This window comes from Epargyreus clarus, unplaced genomic scaffold, assembly GCF_041222505.1.
Source record: "Epargyreus clarus isolate Ecla_fem2 unplaced genomic scaffold, WU_Ecla_fem_2.2 ptg000031l, whole genome shotgun sequence".
NCBI lineage: Eukaryota > Metazoa > Arthropoda > Insecta > Lepidoptera > Hesperiidae > Epargyreus > Epargyreus clarus.
The window spans coordinates 3,484,452-3,510,894 of record NW_027332236.1 but is presented as its reverse complement, the minus strand read 5'-3'; the positions used below and the strand labels follow the sequence as shown (position 1 = coordinate 3,510,894).

Genomic DNA, 26,443 nt, shown 5'->3' with positions numbered 1-26,443 from the left:
ATAATTTAAAAAAAGACAAAAAGATTGTAAATAAAAAATAACCTTTGATAATGATGCAAAAATATGCAACACAAGCAGTCTTATTTTGATCACGTTTTCTTACAAGTTTGTCTTTTTTACCTCAAGGAGAGACCATTAGCTCGAGAAAAAAGAGGAAGACAGAAATATGGGCAACGTTCCATTATTATCATTTTGACATACGGAAGCCTAAAAATCCAAAACGCTTGTCATCTGAACATGCCTTAAGAGTTAATGATAGATAATTAATTGAGTATGCGATGTTTCTCGTGCCAATGTTGGTTTAGAGATGGGCTGATAGCATTACCAACATATAAAGTATATTGTCACGCGTCTGCACAAGAAAACTTAGGAATTTGTCACACATTTTATTGGAATAGTTCAGTGTTTCACAAGTACGCGTACGCCTTGAAATACGTCAGGGGCTCCAGGGGTATGCAAAAATATGGCATCTGCTTAACAAATCAAAGAGAAAACACGACCAAAAACAAGCCCACCTATCACTATAAATAACATATACCTATCTATAGCTTTGTTACTGCATTTGATAATAAATCTCATTTTGTTATATTTTTAGACTTGAAAAGAGTGTATAACATTTTATATTAATACTGTCGCGGTATTCAGATATTTTCGGAAACGTGGTTTGTTGTAACCACGATCCAAGAAACTGGGTCGAAATATCAGCAAAATAAATTATAACGCATATCGTGAGTACCCGTCACATTAAAATTTTTAACAGGTTGGTTTTAGAAAATCTAATAGGGGTACGGGGGCATACTTTTTTTCTACCCAATAACAGCAGTGTTAGGCGCTGCTGTGTTCCGTTTTGAAGGGTGTGGTAAGGGAGACAGACCGAGGCGTTCCAGCTTAGTCCTCAGGGGTAGCGGCGCATCTGTGGCCGACCTCAGGCAGGATATCTAATCCTATCTGGGGTTGATTACAGATGTCCATGGGCGGCAGTAGCCACTTACCATAAGGTGGACTGCATGCTGGTCTGCTACTCCTATATTATAAAAAAAAAACATGTTTTAGAAACACTGAAATACATGAATGGAACACGATATAAGGATACAGTCTCGTTTAGTTGTTTCGACATACCGCACCCTCAACAATATAAGGGACTAACTCAAAATTTTTGTTAACCGGGATTTTAAATGATATGGGCGTAAAATGAAATTCTCTACCAGTTAGCGCTGACAGAGAAAGAAAAAGGACAAATTTTTTTTTTTCGATTTGTGTAGTTACTGTTGGTCCTAGCGACCTGTACAGCTTCACCGGGTTTTAGGAGGCGAACCTAAGGCTCAGCCGGGACAAGAAGACTATGGGCTGGAAGGGAGGGATAGCTTTGGTCACCGTTTCCGGTTCCCTAAGCCGTCCACCTTCGCTGGAGGGAGAGACGGTTGCGGACCCAGCTAAACGCCGGAGTCTTGACCATCCACCTCTTGTCATATGGGGATTGCGACTGATCCAAGGGCACCTCCTGTGAGGTACGGGCCTCGGCTTAGAAAAAGGACAACAATGACCCTATTATTATATATGTGTCTCTCTCACATTCCCTCCGCCCGCCACCCGCTCTGCGTGCTACAAGGAATCTTTGATTGCGATTTCCCGAAAATCTACTTTTTTGGATTGTGCCCCTATATTACTGAGGGTGCGATACGTTCAATGAACTGCTTACATTCTTATAGAAGTTATAAGGTGAATGTCATTCACATAAAAATAATGTCAATTGTAGTAAAAGAGACTAAATAAACAATATCGCAAACAGTATGCAAGGCAGTCACATATTTTACATAATACTAGCTATTTATAGAATGTTATTCATTTGAATATGTAACATCATCATCAAATTATTGTCCCACTGCTGGGCACGGGTCTTCTCATAGTCCACCACGCTGGCCAAGAGCGAATTGGTAGACTTCACATACCTTTGAAAACTTTTTTTAAAAATTCTTAGGTATGCATGTTTCCTCACGATGTTTTCCTTCACCGTTTAAGGAAATGATAATTAATTTCTAATACGAACATAAATTTGAAAAATCAAAGTCGCCTGCCAGAGATTAGATTTGAACCTCGGACCCCTTTATCAAGAGGCTATCTTAATCACTAGGCTATAACAGCTTTCAATATGTAATCTTTTTACTGATTACTCGTTATTATTACATTTATAAGATGGTTCCCTATTTTAGGCGGAATCCAATCCAGTGAAGTATTTTGATCACATTGCTGTGCCGGGAAACGAACTTGGGAACGCACATACCAACTCAAAAAATAAAATCATAAATTTTACTTACCAGCCATCACTGTATAAAATATCTACACACCTACATACACAAAATATTTTCAAAAATTATCGTTTCTTTTATTTTGAAATCACTTTTACCACCTATATTAAAAACTACTATATTTTACCAAAGATAAATAAATTTATTTTCAAATTATCACCCCGAGCACACCTAGACGGCGCAAGGGTAAGTAATAATATGCTAATAATTACCATTTATCTTTTATATTAAGTAAAAGATAACATACAAAGATAGATAGGCTTAAGTTTTTATAATTTCAAGACAGACCACTCCACTTCAATTAGTATTGGATCATCATCTTGAAAACTTATACAACTTGCTTCAGTATCCCCCCTCTCTTCCCCTTCCACGTGCAAGTCATGCATTGTCTCGTAAATTAAACTAGATAATGTTTCTAAAAACAAAAACCGATTGCTTATATATTCTATGTCACTCCCATAATTTAGACGAATCCAACGACACCACATATGTTGTAATCCGTCAAGGAATTTGGTCTCCTAAGGACCTGGGACTTACTAAAAAATTACATGCACTTGAAAAACATTACCCTCCGCTATCGGGTAAAAATAGCCCTAAAACTAGGCAAGGTAAATCTATAATCTACATTCTATTGTGGTACCAATATATGTATTTTATTTTATTTATGATTTACGTTATTACAATACTATTTAAAAAAATATTTAAACTAAGATTAACACAAACATTTTATAAATAAAATAAATGGGCCAAATCGCTGCCCCGAGGAAGTGTACCCAAGATTCTAGCAGCATTACCTCGCTGAATTGACAAACTAATTTGTTGGCCGAGGTAAGCTCCAGCTCTTGGGTCACCGGAGGCCTCATTCAGGCACGAAGACAATTCTTTATAGAAATGCTTCGCTTCCGGTCCCCACGGTCCCATCGTCTCGACTGCGAAGGGCACAAACATGTAACTCTGTGAGATAATAGCATACTATTTGAATTCACCTTATAAGGATATCGCTAAGAAAATAGGAAAATAAAAAAATACTACAAGATTCCAATTTCCAAGTATTATTATCAAAAAAATTTTTTTTTCATGAGCTCGTAAAACAAAATCTTAAATTTATTTTTCAAATATATCTTTATACATTTTGAACTTTTTTAATTAGGTACCATAAACATCCCTCGAGATACAGAAAACCTTTTCCAAATCAAGAACTTTTGCATTGATTTCTTACAGACTTCGTATCATAAACAAGTACTTATTAATTTATATGTAAATATTTCAAGAATAACATATGTTGTCACTTGAAATAGTTACGTGTTGGAGTCCATGTTTCATACGCAAGTGGCATTTCATGTTAAGTGGGATTAATACTAACATATATACTTTCAATAACAAGTTATGTCTAAGTGATTTCTGACTACTACTTATTTACTCATCCGTGCACTAATTGTACTTCTTATTAACTAACTTATACCCCGACTCCGTGCCTAATGTTCAACATTTCACATTGTATTATAGTTAGTATAACTTATCAATTATAGCTGTTTTTTAAGCTTTTTAAACCTATATTTTGACTTCATACTTTATTTCTTAAAATAAATATTCAATTTATTTTCTACATGATCTTACTACTCCATAATTTCTAACAATTTCTCCTCCCAATATTTTGCCTATCTACGATCAAAACTTGACTATTACAAATTGTCCAATTTTGACCCATTGCGGTTCAATAGATATAATCCTGTGACAGACGGACGGGAAGAGGTTCAATACTAGTAATAGGGACCCTAACCTAACCTAACCTAACCTACCCTTAACGCAATAAAATATATAAATTCCGCACTGGTCAAGACGCAGATAGTGCATCACCAAATTCCATTAGTTTAACATAGCACACAACTGGCTGGAGATACATTTTCATATATAACAAAACCACAAAGATAAAAAGCCATATATTATAATATGATACTGATATCTGTAATCATCGTCTACTCTTAATTGCCCTCAGATCTGTCTGGGATTATGTAAATAAAGTTCTTTACGTGTATAATTTACACGTTACACTTAATATAAGCACCTATTAAATGCAGATAACATCTATATCTTAATTTTATAATTAAGACAATTTGTACATCTTACGCTTCTGGCATAGATACTCGACGAATTCCGGCATTTTGGAAAAAACAATGTGAGCCGTCACGGGACGCCTGGCAGATGTGAAACATCGACATTATTTTGTAAAAGTAATATGCAGAAAAGAACATATTGTGATAGGAACTAAATATGTCATAATGATAAAATAAAATATTACGATTTTTGCGCATGGCGACGCGTCGCCACACCGTACACACTACTTCATATAGACTGTATATATATACCATCGTATAGCGTGGCGCCACGGCATGCGTCGCCACGCCAGAAATCGGTTTTACGTGCGGCTATAGATGTTTCACATCAAAAAAACATTTTTAGTAGTCTGTGAAAAATTAGTTTTTTTTTGCAAAGTAACATGCCCTTTCTGTTTTAGAGACTGCAATATTATATTACTCATATAATGCATTTTACTAACGAAAAATCATTGGAATGATTTTTTTATTTTATTTCAAGTGGTGGTCATTCAAAATCGATAGTTGCATACGATTGGTATAACGGATATAAAGTTTAAAAAATTCTTAGAAATTGACGCCATGATTGATAAATTTGATTTTCATAACAAAGCTATTAAACACAGACCTGTATTTGTTTTGTAAAGCTATCGCATTTATTTGTAATTCGACGAAATTGAAACTTGCGATAAACTTCCTCAAACTGTGCTAACCGGTTTGAAACATTAATAATGCATTTCTTAGTATTTATTAGTTTGGATTAAAGTCCTTCCATATTTACGATTTGGTTCCAGTGTTAGTCACACTCTGATAAATATTTTGCTTAATATAATCCACATTTACAGCCAAAATCTGATAAGAGTATTAGATTAATCTGACTACAAAAACATGATGTTTACTGTACAACTGATAAGGCTTGCATTTTAGGGTATTTCCTAACATGCGTGTTTGTGTCCGCTTGTGTATCCGGTTTTTTTATATAATATAGGAGTAGCAGACGAACTGTATGTTCGTCCGTCCACCTGATGGTAAGTGGCTACTGCCGCTCATGCACATCTGTAATCAACCCCAGATAGGATTAGATATTCCAACCTGAGGTTCAAGTGAACTGTATGCTCGTCTGCTACTTCTATATTATAAAAAAAACCTTATGATGGTAACCTAAGTGATAGAAAACACATATTTTGCCTATATTATAGTCTGCGCCAAACTGCTAGTACGCTCTGAAGTTGTTGCGAGCAGGTGTAGTCGTACAATTTGTTATGGCGACGCGATTAACTATATTCAGAGAGGACTAGCAGTTTTAAGCGACCTATACTAGCCTAATAAGCCTGGCCTAGGAACTTATAATTATGTAGTTCTTAAAAAACTCCTCAGATATTTATATGCTAGCGTGACGCGGAAATCATTTGATTGATGACAAAATAATAATAGATAGTATACATATATGAATACATACATATATGTTTTAAGACCATTTGACAGACAATTCACAAATCAAAGAGATATTTTATAAGTGTAAAATTTTGCAAAAGTTATACCGTAGATGAGACCTGAAATATTTTTTTTAATCATCTCGTCATATTATTTTTAATAAGGAATTAATGTTTTTTTTATAATATTTTCTGCTCTGTCTATTAATACATTATTATCAATGGCATGTGAGAAGTGAAGGTTAATTATTATTACACGGGCTGACAAATCCCGTATTATTTGATTATCTGATAAGGTACAGTCATCTTGACTCACAATAAATGGAAGACGGAAGAATTAATATTCACTCTATTTTACTTACATTACACTACATATGGCACTTGCAATCATGTAATACACATTTAGATGACATCAGTACCTGTAGAATCATCACTTTATCGAATAATCACGGATTACTATACGTTTTCAGTTAAATTATCAATATCAAAATTATTATTGTTCGACCTTTTGGCATTCAACATAAATAGAATCAAGATGGTTATTGGGATCAGCGCCATCTAGCGACAGATAGTTGAATTATAACCAAAAATTAATGTAGGTAATTAAGTACTCGTATTTGGAAGTCTACAACAGTTTATTATTATATAGTAGGTTTTTATTTATAAATAAGTATGACTATAACTAATTTATGAGCTCATATATTGACCAAATTTGACCGAAACTAGGAAACTAAACATATCTAATGATTTGTCGCATGAATAATGTTATGCGATAGACTTTCTTAACTTGTATCCTAAAGTCCTTTGATGAATCGATCTTTTGGACCAAAAAAATCGATTATTTTAATAGATCTCCAGTAATTCACTGAATCGATCTTTCATCCTAGAAAATCGAAATTCGGTCTTTTAGAAGTTGATTGAATGTGTGCTGACCGTTTTCGCTATCTTAGCCAAATCGAGCCGAAAAGATCAAATATCGATTTTTGGAGTGTCGATTTTTTGGTCCTCGATTTTTGTGAATCGATTTATTGCACGTCGAGTCGCATCGATTCAAGAATCGATCATATTTAGGACAGAATCGCTATTAATATACTGTGTAGCTAAGTAAACAGTAGATACATACCGCTGATAGTAAAAACAGGGTTCCCGTTAACGTGGGGCGAGTAGTCTTCGACTTTCTCTGATGGTTTGACGACATCGGGCGCTCCAACCATGCCTGGAAACAAAGAAATATACATATTAATACAATTTTATTGATACTGTAGCACTAAATACATATGTAAACAAGATAGAAGCTTTCTATCTATTTGAGAACGATCAATGCGTGCCCTTGAGGCCTAAGTTGGAACTCTACCACGCCTTTCAAACCGCTGATATAGTTCTAGAATGTTCTAGTAATTCTAGTTTCAAGGTAGAGTCCTTTGTGGTTTGATCCGGTGGCACCGCCACACGTATTTCTGCCTCATAACAGCAGTGTTAAACGCTGCTGTGTTCTGGTTTGAAGGGTGTGGTAAGGGAAACATACTTTTCCGAGGCGTTCCAGCTTAGTGCTCAGGGGTAGCGGCGCATTTGTGGTCGACCTCAAGTAGGGGTATCTAATCCTATCTGGGGTTGATTACAGATGTTCATGGGCAGTGGCCACTTACCATCATGTGGACTGCATGTTCTTCTACTATTCTTATGTTAAATATAAAAAAAATTACTCGACAAGATAAAAGCTTTCTGTCTACCTGAGAACGATCCACGAGTGCCTTGAGAGCTAAGTTGGAACTTTTATACTACGCCTTTCAAACATGGATTTACACCGCTGATTTCTAGAATGTTCTAGTAATACAAAACGTTTACGTATTAAAGGCCGTTTACGTATTAAATTATAATAAATTTTACCAGTTGTTCCAACATTTGTTGTTGTTGTACCATTTGTTGAATAAAAAGACGTCAATTTTAGAAGATATCTATTTGACTTTAATTATTATACATTAGAATTTAAATAAATTTAACGGTGAAGGACCATTTCACGAGAATTTACATTATTTAGTAGATACTATAATGTTCTCAATGTATGTGAAGTATTAATTAATTTTCTCTGTATTGTGGATAGGGTTGCCACCTTTTTTTTCTACAGATAAATTATATTGATTATTATAGGTAAGAAAAAAAAGGACATAGTATCAAAATAAAGTACACTTTATTTTTCTCTATTAATATATTTTAAGTTAAGGGATGTCGCGCTGGCGAGTGACGATCGATTCAGCACCAATCGATAAATGTAGTTTAAAGAAAAAATACTTACGACTAAACTTTTAAATCAAATCATGAAATAAAGTATTTTCGTGTACTTTATTGTTCTCATAAAGTATAGAGTACAATTACCTGAAATAACGTACAATACTTTATTATAAAGTACGGGTGGCAACCCTAATTGTGGACGTAAATTAGTAATGTTTTAAATCCCTTTTCGTATGGCGAGTCCTTATTTAGCTAAAATATTTCGCTTTCGCTATTTTTCACCTGATTTTTATAACGTCATAAATAACCGTGAAATATTTTAATTCTTCTTCGATACGTAATTAATTGCTTAAAACACCCATAATTATGTTTTACAGATTGTTTATTATCTCTCCATATGAAATGAAATGAAATGAAATTTATTTATTGCAAGAATGTAGTACACAAAGATAGTTACAGCAATAGAAGTTCGTACATTCTACCATTACAATGGTGTGCAATCATGTCAAGTTGTAAAATTTAGAAAAAAAAAACATAAAAATTAAAATTAAAAAATATTATATATATATCGTATTAAGTTATTACATGTCATTTTTATTCTGTACATTGAAAATATTCATTTATGTCATAAAAGCAGTGTTGCATAAGCCATTCGGTAATTTTCCTCTTAAAAATGTTTAAGGTCAGATCTTTGTATTTGTCTGGTAAGTTGTTATATATTTTTATAGCTGTAAGATAAGCATTTTTCCTATATAATTCTAATCTAAATTTATTTTTGTCTGCATTCCTTCTTACATATTGATATTGAATTTTAAAATAGTGTGGGTGCTGCCTAACAAACAGACAGACCTCCCTAATATACATGCATGCTAGGGGCAGTATTCGATACTTTTTAAATAAAGGTCTACAAGAATCCATCTGCCAAGCTCGTACGCATTTTTTCTGAATGCGAAATGCTTTAATTATGTCTACCGAATTCCCCCACAATAACAGGCCGTATAATAAAACTGAAGACACATATCCATGGTATGCACTGAGTGCTGCTTCCGTCGATACCATAAGCCGTATTCTTTTTATTGCAAACACAAACCTATCTAACTTATCACAAACATATTCAATGTGACCTCTCCAGTTACAGTTTTTGTCCAGTATTATTCCTAGAAATTTGATTTTCTCTACTTCTTCTATTGGAGTATTGTCATGAACTATATTTAGATTAATATGTCTTTTATTATCAGTTTGGAATTGAATAATTTTGGTTATATTAATGTTTATTTTTAAATTATTATTTTTAAGCCAATTGGATAATTTATTAATTGTTAAATTTATTTCTCCTTCGTAGGTATTATTATTTTTGCATTTAATTATGACTGTAGTGTCATGCATTATCATCATCATCAACAACCCATTACTGTCCCACTGCTGGGCACGGGTCTCATCTCACTATGTTCTCATTATGAAATTATATGATATGCATATAATAGATAAATAATAATTTTAATAAAAAAATATTTCGAAATTTTATTTTATTGCTATATTATATGCTTGATTACTTTTGCTATTTATTGCTTTTTATATTTTTTTGGTATTGTTACTGAGGTTTTTCGGGTCACAGCAGTCCAAAACATTGGTTTTCTCTAGTTGAGGTCTAGACCCTTCTCTATCTCAGAAGAAACCTGTGCCTAAATGTGGCACAGTAATGATAATGATTTCAATAGTGAATCATTCCACTAGTCCCCGGCAACCATAAGGCACATTGACCTTTAGCTTTTGTCATTTTTTAAACCATGTAACACAATCTCCCATATTTAATTACACGCATAATTAGTAGAACTTGAACGAGCGTCACTGTGTTCGTATGTCGTCAGACAGATTTCATTTAATAAGCGTACTATTATCACTATCTAGTATTTAATGCAGTGATAGCCTAGTGGTTATGAAACTCGGCCTCTCAATCGAGGGGTCCGAGGATCAAATCCCAGGCACCTCTGAAATTTCAAATTTATATGCGTATTCGAAATTAATTATCACTTGCTTAAATGATGAAGGAAAATATCGCGAGGAACCTGCATACCTGAGAGATTTAAAAAGTCTCAAATGTATGTGAAGTCTACTAATACGCACTTGGCCAGCGCGGTGGACTACTGCCTAATCCCTCTCATTCTGAGAGGAGATCCGTACCCAGCAATAGGACAATAATGGGTTGATGATGATGATGAATATTGAACCGACATGTTCAAATAAAGTTCGAAGAATTTATAGAAAACTGTGGTGCCCGCGGCTTCGCCCGCATTTTAAAGAAATAATATGACATACATAAAACGGAAAATTTGTACCTGCATTGTAATGACAGTGCCATTTGTCGAAAATTGGTCTTACCAACTCCTAAACCCTCATGGGCTCTTGGACAACAACTTTGCTAAAGATCATCACTTGATCAAATGCATAGTTTCCGATTCTATAACTACTTACGAATTAAAAATTAATTAAAAAATCCTTTTCCCACGGACTAAATTGTGAATCTAAACCATTCTCAAGTCCCCTTGAACACACACAACAAATTTCATCAAAATCAGTCCAGTCGTTTAGGAGGAGTTCAGTGACATACACACGCACATAAGAAATATATATATATAAAGATTGTGTCCTCCTGAACTGAAAACAGTAGTCTCCACAGTCGGTTAAAAAACAATGTATAATTAATTATTCTTGTGGTTTTCAACTCAAATATCTTTAAAAGTTTATCACTTACAACTTTTCATGAATACTTATATACTTTTTTTAGTAATCACTTGGACTATTAATTGACACATATGTTATCCGTGTCCACTAAAACTTATTATTGGACCCTAAACCCATAGATTAGTAAAGATTACTCACTCCTAACAAGAAAATGTACCCAGTTTTGAGAATTTAAATAGATGCGTAAAAATGTTTTGCAACGTCTCCGTGCTAAAATGTCCCTAAAATATTTGAAATAATTATTTATTTATTACATAAATTACGCAGTATTAGTTATTTATTCGTAAATTTTCTCTAAAAATGTGTTTATTTGTCAAGAATTCAAAAAAAGAACTTACTAAAATAAGCCGTTTGTGGCTTCATTCAAATTCAAGGCGGCGAAGTATCTTTACTAATCTATGGCTAAACCAAAAAGTTTAGGTGCTCTTTGAGTCCTACTCAAGTCAAATTTGTTCCTACAAAATTTTCGTTTCTACTTTACATCCAAATACGTATCAAACAACGTCCTACTTACCCAAAGCTCCAGTGATTTGTAAGAAATAAATACCTTTGAAAGAAGCTTTCAACTAGGGTAAAAGCTCCATTTTACTTTCCGAGTAAGTAGGCTACAAAAAATACATTTACTTTCCGAGTGGCGAGTGTTTTGTCGAATAATCAAAATACTCGTAGGTTTAAAAGGTTTGACTCCTTTAGTAATAAATAGAAATGATTGAAGTAGGAAAAGAACCACCTTTTCGAAACGCAAGAGCTGTTACATTTTGCAAATATTATGACGGTCGTACCTTCCTGATCGAACGATGGTACTATGGCCTTTGTATAATGTGTGAACGAAACATATACAAAATGCCATTTTAGCGTAGTCAACAAGTTGAAAAACGTGAATAATAGTATCTCTAAAAATATAAGAGATAGCTCATTTCGAAAAATGTACACTTAATTTTGAATACAACCTTTATTGAAACAAGTTATATAAAAGTAAAATATTCCATTCAATTGAATAGATCGTTGACCTTACGCGCCATTCAAGATTTATTCAATACGTGCTAGAAAATCTATAAATCTTTGACTAAGTCTACCTACCTATTCTACAGACTTAACTTTTCTTAGAAACAGCATTTAGGCATAAATACTTACGACACGATATTTTAATACATACGACACGACGTCGTGGCACGTTGCAATGCCGTGTAATGCGATATCGTGTCGTGATAATCTACAATGTGCATCAGAAATAGTACCCACGACACGTGGTCACATCGTGATGCGATGCACGACAGTTTTTGATACGATGGCATTGAAATTTGCAGATATTTATCGATATAATATATGAACTGCTCTAGAAGTCTCCTCCTTGCTTGGAGAAGAGATTGAAAGACGGAAAATGTCAGACTTTCAACTATTAATAGGTATAGTAGTAATCCCGGGAAGGACGGCGGTATGTGTGGTCGCATAGCGTCGTGTACACCAAATGGTGCGGGAGGAGCGAAAACTGCTCCCCGAGGGCAGAGCCCGATCGGGGCATCGCGCTTGGAGGAGTTCTCCAACAAGCGTTGAGGACGGCCACCGGGGGGTTTTAGTGCGGTAAGAATCCCACATAACCCGGCGTCGCTCCCACGTCGTCGGGTACCTTTTGAAGGTTTCCCCCTCGTTAAGAAAAAAAAAAACGGTATAGTAGTAATAAATCTGACAAGGAAGGCAAAGTCATCAACGACTTCCAATTGATTTGTATGTAAACTCTTTAGATAATAAGTTTATTGTATTAAAATAAAATGATTTCTTGATCGAATTTACAACTTTTATTATTCCCGCGCAAAATACAACTCTAACGTCAAGAGTGTTCTTTTTTTTTATGCTAATGCTTACAATCGTGTGACGCATACAGCCAGTGACTATAAATATAAATAGGCACTTACGATTATAAAAATAACACATCATGAAAATAACACAAAAAATAGTTACAATAATACTATAATTAAATAATTTGAATATATTTCTAGCAATTGAATTTCAATGAAATTGCATCACCACTTTTTACGACACGACATGGTGCAGTCAATCGTACCGCGATGCTATCGTGTCGTGATCGTGTCTCACTTCACATAACGACGTCGCAACAAGTCACGACACGACGTCGTCACAGTATAAGGATTTGTACTGTGACGTCGTATCGTATCGTGTGTTAGGCATTCGCAAGACCAATGTGAGAACATTATTAGCTTATGGGGACTATTGTTCTATCATTTTTATTGCCATTACATGACAATACATTACACAACAATACCTTTCCATTCTTTCAATTTATTTCCACTCGTATACTTCATTAGCACTTTTTATTTATTTATATTTCCAAAAATTCTAAGAATTATTAACGTATTTAGAAATCCTAGAAGTAAGATCAATTTATTATGAATATATGGCGTATAATGATGTCATAGATGTAAGATTTTATGGCAGTTCTTTGGAAGAAATCCTTTTTTTTGTCTCTAATAAGTACTAAGAATGTTAAGCCACAATAGGAAAAGATTTGAAGCAGCATTTTAGGGTTCTGTACCTTTTTTTTCTTTTCGAGGGGGAAACCTTCAAAAGGTACCCGACGACGTGGGAGCGACGCCGGGTTAATTTGGATTTTTACCGCACTAAAACCCCCCCGGTGGCCGTCCTCAGCGCTTGTTGGAGAACTCCGGGATCTCTGACGGAACACAACCGGAGTCCTCCAAGCGCGACGCCCGGATCGGGCTCTCCCCGGGGGGAGCGTTTGCTCCTCCTACAACATCTGGTGATTTCGACGGTATGCGACCACACATACCACCGTCCTTACCGGGGTAGCATACTGGACGGTTCGAGCTCCCAACTTGCCGCCCGCAACCGCGAAAGCCCCCTTTTAGTCGCCTCTTACAACAGTCAGGGGATACCGTAGCTCTATTCTAGTCCCGGAACTACAAGGACATAGGGTTTTATACCTTATGTGTAAAAACGGAACCTTGTTACTAAGCCTGCACTATCTGTCCGTTTGTCACATTTTTATTGTCCCTAAATGCTGTCATAAAAGGGCATGGAAAGATTGTAACCACAGTAATTTTTTTTTTTTTTTTTTATAATATGAGAGTAGCAGACGAGCATGCAGTCCACCTGATGGTAAGTGGCTACTGCCGCCCATGAACATCTGTAATCAACCCCAGATAGGATTAGATATTCCTACCTGAGGTCGGCCACAGATGCGCCGCTACCCCTGAGGACTAAGCTGGAACGCCTCGGAAAAGTCTATCTCCCTTACCACACCCTTCAAACCGGAACACAGCAGCGCTTAACACTGCTGTTATTAGGTAGAAATAGGTGTGGCGGTGGTGCCGCCGGAGTTGAACCACAAAGGGTTCTACCACCTTCTCAATATGCGCGGATTTTTATATTACATAAGGGTACATGCCATATTATTATTTGACCCGTCTGTGGAAGGTAATGATTTTCGAGCGTTAATGTGTTTCGTTTTTTGGCGTCCCAAAAAGCTTAACGGAATTAAATTTTTTAAGTATCATTAACGACGCTTTCTACAGTCACGGTCCCACACTAGGAAACACTAGGGTGCCACGAACATACACAAAGCCGTATACACAAACACCCGCCCAGAACAGACATCCAAATTTATTATTCAGATGTCTGGTCAGGATCGAACCCGGAACCCTTTGCGCGTCAGACCGGTATGGTGACCGCTCCGTCACGCCGGTCAATCATAATTAGATTCGTCTATTTAATTAATTAATTTATTTAAAAAATGGCAAACCAACTAAATACATAAACAACATTAAAAAAGCGTGTTAAAAAAGAGACTATACAAAGCTAGTTATTATATTAAATTGTAGGATTGACATAGGTTACATTTGTAGCCGGATTTTAGTTTTTGTTATATTTACTCATTTATTTATTAGGTAACAACAGCAGCTAACAGCGATACATATAATAGTTTCACAATATATATAATACGTTGTAGTTTAAACCAAAACAGGATTACACAATTAGTACCTATAGGTATAGTCCGCGCCAAACTGCTAGTCCGCTCTGAAGTTGTTGCGAGCAGGTGTAGTCATACAATTTCCTATGGCGGCGCGATTCATTTCAATATTCAGTACCCATACCATGAGTTTTTACGTTTTGACAAATATGACTGTTTTGGTATTTGTTTACGTATTTGCCCATAGAAATTCCAATCAGCTTCCCTAGCGGATTGTATCAGAACTATAGTGTCAGTAACGTAACATTAAATGTCTAAATTGATAAAATGGCGCTTTATGTTTTGTCTCTCTTTTTTGCGAACATGTGAGGCAGACAAAAAACCTTGAGCACTTACTTATTGTTACGTTTACTCAGTCTACTGAAGCAAACGGAACAGAATAATGGATTGAGTAAACGTAACGTAAAATTGTGGGATGTTTTGAAAACTCATGGTAAGGGCACAGAGCGGACTAGCAGTTTTACGCGGACTATACACTACGTTCGTACACATGCGTGTGTGTGTTTGTGTGTAGTTTGTGTGTGTAGGTTGTATATATATATGCGTTTTTTTAATAATATTCATCACAATTATGTTTATTTGTTTTCTTTTTATTCTTAGATATTTTTCCTCAAGTCAAGAGACTTAGTAAGAACTAATCATAATGTTTTCCTTAACCTCCAAATTGAAGTCACATTCTAATAATATCGTTCACTATTTATCAAGAATATTTATCTATATTAATGTATTACTTTATCCTGTATTATTGTTTCGATAAACTACACATTAATCTCACGCTAGAAATATATTTTGGATAATGTTGTCATTAATTGTTTGATTGGTCCATAAACTTATCCGCTCAATCAATAAAACTGTTTTACTCAAAGGGCTATAAATTTTATAGCTCTGTGCAGACGGCTGAACAAGGCATTCATGTGATAATAATATAAATAAACAATTTAAGTTTATTAAACAATATTTTTTATTGTATTGTAGAATTTACTACATGTTTATCTATAATCTCTTATTGGTTTGTATTGGTATTGTTAATATTTTGTTATGTTTTTTATCATGCTTTGTTATACTATTTCCATTTCTTTATTTTTTCGATGACAGATCGTCATGTAATTTTGTGTTGTTTAATGTTTACGTTAAAATGTCACACACATAATACTGTACTTCATTGACAGGTAGTGATGTGCCACACATAATGATTACTATAGGAGCTATAACGATAAACGTAACACCATAACAGACCCGTTTTTTTACAAAATGTAAGAAACTAAACTACTGCCGGATACTTTTGTACAAATTTATTAAGTATAAAATTATATTACATATACTTATAATATTATATTTCATTACAAGATGTTACACGTATAATTTTTTGGTTTATAATGCCTACTTCTTTAAAATTTTCGAAGCTGTTGTAAAATAAGTAGGTATAGGTAGGTACTCGAAAAAGAAACGAAATAAAATAATTATTACGATAGGTAATTTTTATTTATTTATTTTTATCAAAATTTGATGAATCGTCACTATGTGACAGTGACATCATCGAGAACTGTCATCGAGAAAATAAAAGAAAGGAAATAGTATAGTTAGTGTTTTGTTTGTATGCGAGGGTCAAATGCAATTGAATTTTAAAACAGTTAACCTCAATCGAATGAGATGAAATTTTACATACATTTTTGGTTCGGATGACAAATGACAATACATGATTAGTGACGTCATTGTAAATGCTATGTGACAGGCACCCCAACATTGCTAACCACACATTATGGTGTTAGCTAGTTAGTCCTTGTCTTCTAAAAATTATATGACACAGTAAATGTGCAACTTATTTGTATGTATATAGCATGTATGTATATAGATCTTCTGTCTTCATATTACTAGAGATACTAGAAAGCATCTAAGGGTATTTAACCTACTTATTAATTATGCAGGCCACCCTCTCACTTTTCAATTTTTATTCAATGTAAGTTAATTACTTGGGTAGATAATGAAGATAATCTTATATATAAAATTCTCGTGTCACAGTTTTACTTACCGTACTCCTCCGAAATGGCTTTACCGAATTTCACCAAATTTATATGCATATACAGTAGGTCTGAGAATCGGCTACTATCTATTTTTCATACCCCTAAGTGATAAGGGTTGTTCACCCCTAACATTTTTTATTTATTTAGCAACTAGTATCAGGGTCAGCTAGTATCTTATATGCACATGATACCTAAAAGTGAGATTTTTGTGAGTTTCCACCAATTCATATTGTAGTACCATAGTGGACTTCGTTCTAGGTCTAAAAAGGTAAGCTTAAATCAGTACTCAGACGAATCCTTTAGAATTAAACCCTTTACATTCAATCCAATTGTTTACTGACAAAAAAAGAAATTTTACTATCGTCAAATATCGATCTTTGGTAGGCAAAACATTCGATAGATTGAATATTAACAACAGAGGTTAGGTTATAAAATCCAACCGAATGACAGCGGATTAAGCAACTCAGTAGCGACAAAATGCAGCCTACGCAACTATCACTCACAATAGCAGATAACCGAACCTTAAGTGGTTGTAATATGGCCAAGTAAAGTGGATTGCATAAAACCATCTCCATTAAAAACTTTTGGTTACGGCATGTTTTATAGTAGTTACAACAATCTTACGTAGGTATACCTACTACTTAGGTAATTCTGATCTTCTCATGGGATTTTCATAATAAAAATTATAAAGAAACACTCTTATAGATAAACGTAAAAAAATCAAGTGGTCCATCTACCATGTTTTGAGTGTTGTGGACACAAACATATGGTAATTTTAAAAATAACCTTTTTATTCCTCGAGGTGCAAAAAAATAATTGGTCCCCCATCTTGGGTCGACCGCCATATTGCATTTAGAATGACGTCACTAAGCTAATCACGCATTGTCATCCAATCCAAACGTGTATGTAAAATTTCAACTTAATCGGTTGGGGCTAACTGTGCCTACCCTTACCATGAGCACAGTTAGATCCTTATACTGTGCCATGAGTTTTCAAAACATCCCACAATTTTAAGTTACGTTTGCTCAATGCATTATTCTGTTCCGTTTGCTTCAGTAGACCGAGTAAACGTAACAATAAGTAAGTGCTCAAATCTTTTTGTCTACCTCACATGTTCGCAAAAAAAGAGAGACAAATCATAAAGCGCCATTTTGTCAATTTAGACATTTTATGTTACGTTACTGACACTATAGTTCTGATACAATCCGTTAGGGACGCTGATTGGAAATTGTATGGGCAAATATGTAAACAAATACCAAAACCGTCATATTTGGCAAAACGCAAAAACTCATGGTAAGGGTACTGGTTTAAAATTCAGTTACAACATTTGACCCTCACATACATAAAGTAACATGTCAAGTTAAATAATTGGCCAAGTGGGAGTCGAGTGCACACGGAGGGTTCCGTACCACCAAAATTTCATTTATTTTTATTTTTAGTATTGATTTTATCATAGCAGCCATAGAAGTAAATGCATTGTAAAAATCTAAACTCTCTACCTCTTAAGGTTCAATAAATAAAGCTAAAAACGCCGAACAGCAGTTTCTTGTATGGCGCCCCCAATATACTTACAAGTTTTTTTTTTTAATTTTTATTCTTTTTTATTGAAACGACGTATCGGCATACTCTGTAAAAAGTTCAAGTCTCTATCTATTACGATTCAAGAGATAGAGCTCTTTGACAAACGGACAGACGGATAGACAGAAGACGGATAGATAGGAGGCTTAGTAACGTGCTTCCCTTTTGGTACGCAACCCCAATAAAAGTTTGTAATAAGTTCTATTCGTAATACTTAAAACATATGTGAGAAAGGAACAAAAGATGTCTAACTAATGCAATTTCCTGTTAATTCCCAACGTAAGATAATCCTGTAGGACTCGTATATCCTGGACTTCCTGTAAATGTTATATAATTCGGTTACTGAGACCAAATGTGGACATTAAAATAGCTTGGACTGAGACTGGTGTCCATGAGACTAAATACAGATTTCCGTAGTGTGAGTCAGTTGCACACATAAATAGTTATATCACGGATTCGTGGGTAGCGCCATATTCAGAACAGGCATCCAGGTTATTTTTATGAGATTGAAGTAGAAATGAGCATAACACTTGATGGTAAAATGTAACTGTCGCCCATGGATATCTGTAATCAATCCCAGATAAGATAAAGAGTGGCACCTTCCGCCAGAGGAAGAACTTGGATAATGGGGACACCTTTACCACGCCCTTTAAAGTAGAACACAGCAGCTTGACAGTGCTGTTATAAGGTAGAAATAGGTGTTGCTATGATGCCTCAAGAATCGAAGGGTTTCTACGACCAAAGAGCCACACTCTTAATCCGCAGGGCCGAGGTTCGAATCCCAGGCACCACTGACGTTTCCAAGTTATAGGTGAATTGCAAATAAAACATCACTTGCTTTAACGGAAAGTAAAATATCGTAAAAGAAAATATCGTAAGGAAGTTATTAAAAAAAGTGAGGAGTTATTAAAAAAAATCTCAAGCTCGTGTGAAGTCTACTACTCCGCACTTGCCCAGTGTGGCTGTCTATGGTCTAAAGATCTTAAAGGGTCTAAGAAGAGACCAGTACCCAGTAGTAAACTGTAAACAGTAAGGTTGACAATAAAATTAAATAAAAATTTCTGTTGCTGCAACAAAAAACTAAAAATAACTCGTTTTAAATAAGAAATGCGGCCCTAACCGTGACAGAGTTGGGTTTATTGTGAAAGCATTGTAATCCGCAATGGACCGTAGACTGATGCAAGTTTACTAAGTTGATTTTTTACTTACTTTTTTAATTGAGTTAAAAGAAAAATTTGTTAACTATTGAGGAATGCCTGGTAAATGCTATTTTTATTAAATTGAAGTAAAGTGTACAATTTATACTTAGTGAAACCTTTTTCTGGGCAACTGAAGTTCACTCGTGAACTAAGCTGGAATGTCTCGGAAAAGCATATCTTCCTTACTACTTGTCTCCCTTCACCAGAACACAGCAACGCTTAACACTTGTTATAAGGCAGAAATAGGAGTGGCGGTGGTGCTGCGAGAGTCGAACCATGCAGGATTCTACCACCTTTACGCTGGCTGGCCGTTTCGAGCTCTTACTCTTGCCACCCGAAATCCAGGAAAACCACTTTTTGTCATGCGACATGCAGGGGATACCATAACTCTGTTCAGATTCCGAGACTACCGGAATGATCAGAATCCTGCCTAAGATGGAACACTGAGGTGGAATGACATGTGTGTCTGTACCTTATCAAACCGATCAGACCAGAACATCGTCATCAACCCATTATTGTCTCACTGCTGGGCACGGGTCTCCTCTCAGTATGAGAAGGATTAGGCCATAGTCCATCGCGCCAGCCAAGTGCGTATTGGTAGACTGTACATAGCTTTGAGATTTTTTTTATATACCTAAATCTCTCAGATATGCAGGTTTTCTCACGATGTTTTCCTTCACCGGTTTAAGCAAGGCATAATTAATTTCTAATCCGCGCATAACTTTGAAAAATCAGAGATGCGTCTGGGATTTAAACCTCGAACCTCTCGTTCGAGAGGCCGAGCTTCTTAACCATTATTTTATCATTGCTTTTTAACCAGAACATAACAGTGTTTAACTATGCTATTTTTAAGAAGACATGGCGGTGACGCCTCCGAACTTAACCTTTAAGACACGGTAAAGTTAATATTCTATATTTATTTCTATGTACTGACTTATTAACCTTTTATAATAGTGGATAAATACACGTTAATTATGTAAAATTACTAAGTTTGACCTTTAATCTCACTCGGTATAATACTTTTATTTTTTTCGCACGATTAAATAAATTTTCCGCTTCACAACATCCTTTGCATTATCAAACTTTATCGTGATAATATATGGTCATTGGTCACGGATGATTATCTAATTTAAATAAGGCAGTAATGGACGCAGTTATGGTTTTATTAAGACCAAAAAAATGGCGTAAATACAAATATTGCTGCGAAATAACGGTCCCCGGTCTTTGAACATTGTCGGCGAAAGATATAATTCCACCCGTTTGAAAAAAAATCACCTATTCTCCACCCGGAAAGGTCTGAGACTCCCCCTATAGGCCTCTATTGGTGTCCCTGTAGTTTCGGGACCAGAATAGGGCTACGGTATCCCCGGCCTGTCGTAAGAGACGACTAAGAGTGGGAACTAAAAACCGCCCGGCCAGCGGCCCCGGGAAGTACCGTGGACAGTGGTTTCACCGAATAACCGAATACCGAATAATATTCAGTTTAACCTTTACCGAACCGAATATTCGGCCGAATTATTCGGTTTACCATTTCTTTATAGTCAATTTTCCAGTTATGTGTATTCATTCAAACTGTACGTTGATTTAAGTTTTAAAAATGAATACTTATTTTAGGTTTTAAAATAAATGTTGATTTGCAAACATATTCTTCATAGGATTTGAGTTTGACTTAAAATATAACATAAATCTTATATAAGAAGTATTGTGTTTATTCCTGTACCATGTCGTGTATACAAGAAAATAGAAATACTCGAACCGAATATATTCGGCACTAAAACCGAATAATTCGGCCGAATACAAATAGCAAAAAAGATGCCGAATACGCCGAATACCGAATACCAAACGAATATTCGGCGCATCCCTAATCATTACCATAGCCAAATCAAGGTTAGTTGAACCTTTCCTTATTAGAATATTATTCATAGTTCACTAATTACAACAATATCTAGTTGTTCTAAACAGTTTTCCCCATTATTGAGAAGATTAGTTAACCGCGGCCGTAAATATCGTTATTAACTAATTGGTTTTGTGATTAGATATTTGACAGAATTGAGGTAAAAACCCTATGTTGCCGTCAAAAATTGTATACGATATTTTTTTATTAACCTTTTTTTTATATAATATAGGAGTAGCAGATAGGCATGCAGTCACCTGATCGTAAGTGGCTACTGCCACCCATGGACATCTGTAATCAACCCCAGATAGGGTTAGATATTCCTACCCGAGGTCGGCCACAGATGCACCGCTACCCCTGAGGACTAAGCTGGAACGCCTCGGAAAAGTATGTCTCCCTTTAAACCAGAACACAGCAGCACTTAACACTACTGTTATGGGGCAGAAATAGGTGTGGCGGTGGTGCCGCCGGAGTCGAACCACAAAGGGTTCTACCACCTTCAGAACCTCATCGATTTTCTAAAATTTGTTTGCATGCAGTCCACTGCTGTCTATGTGGCTGCTGCGGCCCGTGGATTTTGGTCATCAACCCTAGATAATATAAAGAGGCCTAGCTGACGTCGGCCACAGATCCCGAGGACTAAGTTGGAACGTCTCGGAAAAGTATGTCTCCCTTACAAGACCGTTCAAACTTTAACCGAACATAGCAACTCTTAATACTGCTGTTACATAATAATACGAGTATATCCTGCTATTCTTGTAGGCAAACCTTATCAGGTTACAAATGTAACTAATAACAAAAGTAATTTTCCTTCCGTCTATTTTAGAAACAACAATTTATTTATAGTTGTTAAAATATATTTTTTGACGTGACTATTATTTAAAATATTATTAGTTTATTTGTATTAAGAGCTGAGATAAAACAGTTGAGGAAAACCAAAAAACCTGCTTGCATAAAATGTGGGTGACGCTGGCATATATTTGTATCACTATTAAAATTTGTATAGCTGTCAAAAAAGTATTTTTTTAATAATGGGTAATGTTATAACAAATTTATATTCATTACACAGTATATATCTATTATACTTAACACCTCCTAGTATATTTTGAAATTAAATCCTACCCTAACCCAACCCAAACCACGCGAAATTTTGAACGCAATTTCAAGTTCTTTGTTATGATAACTTATTACTTTTGATTTATTAGTTCCATTGACAAATATAATACGGATGTGATAAAACCCATCCGCACTAACTAATCTGTGCGAACAAATAAATGCGTAGTATTGTAACGCTTTCAGGGCTAAGCCATTGAATTATGCTCATAAAGATACGGCATTTTTTTAATATAACGAGCATGTATGCGTTGCTATGTGGCCACAAGAGTTCATCGGCTTCTGTGCCTAACGTCTGCCAGTACCTAAGTTGCTATTCTTGACCAATAAGTTAGAAAAACTTTTATAAAGCACATTGATTGATATTTATCCACTACATTAATATACGTTCGTATATTAGGTGGGAATCACTATTTTCTTGGTCCAATTTATAACATATATTATTCCCGCGTAAAATACAAGTCTCGCGCCAAGCACGTTCTTTTTCTTTTTTATGCTAATGCACACAATCGTATAACCCATACAGCCAGTGATTATATAAATGGGCACTTATTATTATAAAAATAACACATCATGAAAATAACACAAAATAATTAATTAAAATAATATTATAATTAAATATTTTGAATATATTGCTAACAATATATTTATCGGCTTGAAGTCGGCGAAGGCTATGTATAGCCAATCAATGGGGTTTCTGGCCATTTCAAACAATACTACAACTACAGACTAAAATACCTGCTTTCCTACTCTTGACTAGTTAGAATGATTTTTATAAGGCACACTCTTCAAACCAGATAGCAACGCTTAACACTGTTATAAGGTGGATATAGTGTTTAACATTTTAGTAAGCAGAAAAGTAATATCGTTGCTTAAGATTTTTTTTTTATTTATTTATCGTTACATCTATCATCATCATCTATCATTAGTTCAATACAGGTATTCTTAACCTAAAGGGATAGAGTAGCCCAATTATAGCATTACATATAAGATATTAAATAAATAAATAAAAATGATTTATTGCATCAAAAGTAGTACATTGTTTTACAATATTGTTGGGTACCCTCTTTTGAGTACGTTAGTACCTGTAGTAGAGGGTCCCGCTCTTCCCTTATACAATACTAAGTACTACTAAATACAATTTTCCAAATATATTATAATTTAATATAATTATTTGAACCATGTTGAATTTATTTTATTTTATAATTAAGAATATATGTATATAAAATAAATATAATATAATATAGTGGATATATAGTGAATATGAAATAGTATCTGTGTATTATGTCTGTGTGTGTGTGTGTGTGTGTGTGTGTGTGTGTGGATGTGTGTGAATGTGTGTGTATGCTTACGTATGTGTATATGTAAGTGTAAGGTGCATCAAGTGAAGGTACAAAGAAGAGATTCTGTTTCTTCATAATTAAGTTTTTGTAACCAATCTTTTAAACATTTTTTACAGTCATAGTATTTCATAGTGTATATATCTACATCCTGGTTTATTTTATTAAATAGATAAATAGATAGTCTTACGTATTGTCTTGATGCAAATTTACTTTTAAATAGGTCGGTATAGGGCAATGTATACTTTCTACGTTTATTCGCCACTGGAGGCTGATATTTTAAGCTTTTATGAAGTTTTAGAATAGTTGCTGATACGTAAAGTTTTCTTACCGAGAGCAGGCCAGACAATTTGTATAAATCAGAAGTGGGGAATCTATAAGGTTTGCAGTACATCACTTTTATCAGACTTTTAAATACACTGACACTTTTGCGAATTCACTCCAGTGACAACAAAAGACGTCACTTCTATTGTGGACCTCATTAAGAATCCGAACAGCTCTGGCGAGGGGAGTCTTGGCCAGTAGCTTGGTCCTAGCTGCCGGAGGCGCCAACAGCGGCGGGCGATGTCGTCGCCACACATAACGATTTGGCACGCAAATATTTAAAGATTGCAACACTAACGGGTTGTAAGTCGCACCTCGAAGTAATTTTGCTATTGCCACCAACGTAAATTCACGACGCACCCTCAGTTCGTTGTATCCCACCATACCTAACACGAATAGCGTGGGATACATCAAAGATCATTGATCCCTTTTTAAATGGTGTCTCCTAGAATAGTATCTCTTAAATTTTATATTGTACTATTATTTCCTTGTTTATGTATTCTCCTCTCTTTTTTACTCCTTCCTTTTATTCTTAAGCACTCTGTCTTCCACTCTATCTGCTGATATACTTAAAGTATGACTCTTGCTTTATTATACGTATACCTTTGTACAGTGTACACCCCTACCCTGAATCTCTTTTATTTTATATTTCTTGTGCAACAAGTAAATGTTCGCCTAGATCGCTATTTTAGTGATAAGGCCGCCAATTGTACTAAGTTTATTTTTAAAATTTTGTATATCTTACATTTAATTTGGTGTTCAATAAAGAGTATTGTATTGTATTCTATTAACAAGTAATATACGTACAGACGATCACACATATTTATTGTTATTATATAAGTCCTCAAACTGAAGTACGTCAACACATCGACTGACAAGATAGTAATTATCACTAGAAAGATATTATTATAATCCTGTCTCGATTTGTTAAGCCGTCAAGTGGAAGATAAAGCTTAAATGTTTATACGGCACGAGTCTCTCGAGGAGTTTGTTATTATCATTTTTATTAAAAAAATGTCTGATTTTAAATTAAATTTAAGCTACTGGACTACTGGTAGATATGAAATATTCAAAGTATTTTGCATTGAAAATAATGCATAAAATTTAATGGGTTAGTAAAATGGCATTACTAAACAAAAGAAAAAGAAAAACACTTTCGATGACATATTTTTGAAGCAAAAATATACTCTTTATGTAATCATCATCATCATCAACCCATTTATGGCCCACTGCTGGGCACGGGTCTCCACTCATAATGAAAAGGATTAGGCCATAGTCCACCGCGCTGGCCAAGTGCGTATTGGTAGACTTCACATAACTTTGAGATATTTTTTTTTATAAATCTCTCAGGTATGCAGGTTTCCTCACGATGTTTTACACACACACATTACACACATTACACATAACTTTGAAAAATCAGAGGTGCGTGCCTAGGATTTAAACCTCGGCCCCCTCGGTCGAGAGTTTCTTAACCACTAGGCTATCACTGCCATCTCTTTATGTAAAAAATGTATTAATTTAAAACTATAAAGATTTTTTAGGTCGTTAAAATATAATATTGACTTAAAGCAGTAGGAATATTCGAGAAACCTTATTATTTGTGGTTTTATTTTTTAACCCTTTTTATGTCCTATTACTGGATACAGATTTCACCCCTCAATGTAGAGGTGGCTAGACCAAAGTATAATCTATCATGTCAAACCATTGCTGTTTGGTAGTTTTAAATACATTTTATTTTTCTATACATACGGAATGTTAATCTTATTTTCATTTTGATTTACACACTGCCATAAATATTTATTGTATTTTTATATAATTCCGTAAACAGATGTCATCGCAAATGACAAGATAGGTAAACATTATTTCCAGGAAATCAGATATTATGTAGATATTCATTTTAGATTTGCTAAGCTGTCATAAGTATAATTTATTTATCGAATTTCAAAGATAAGAATTTGTATATTTTTTTCAAGCACGTAGTTATTTATATACTAAACTATTGTAGATGGTAAACACCATAATTTTTCGTAGTGCTTGTTTTATACAAACACTTGTCTTGTTACAATGGGAGTCACTATGTCTATCCACTTCAATTCGGTGGGTAGTGCTCGTGATTTTAAAAATATTATTTTTTCAGCCACCTGTTCCTTTATAGATTGGAATCA

General features: G+C 34.9%; 1 protein-coding gene across 3 annotated transcripts in view; it reads right to left on the bottom strand.

Moving 5' to 3' along the window:
- Positions 1 to 26,443, bottom strand: part of LOC140754762 (solute carrier family 41 member 2) — a 102,412-nt gene that overhangs the window by 29,657 nt on the left and 46,312 nt on the right. For all 3 annotated transcript variants that reach the window (XM_073089850.1, XM_073089849.1, XM_073089851.1), the window contains one exon: positions 6,956 to 7,048. In XM_073089850.1, coding sequence (XP_072945951.1) covers positions 6,956 to 7,046 — 91 coding nt within the window. In that variant the 5' untranslated portion in view covers positions 7,047 to 7,048. The remainder of the gene's footprint in view (positions 1 to 6,955; positions 7,049 to 26,443) is intronic.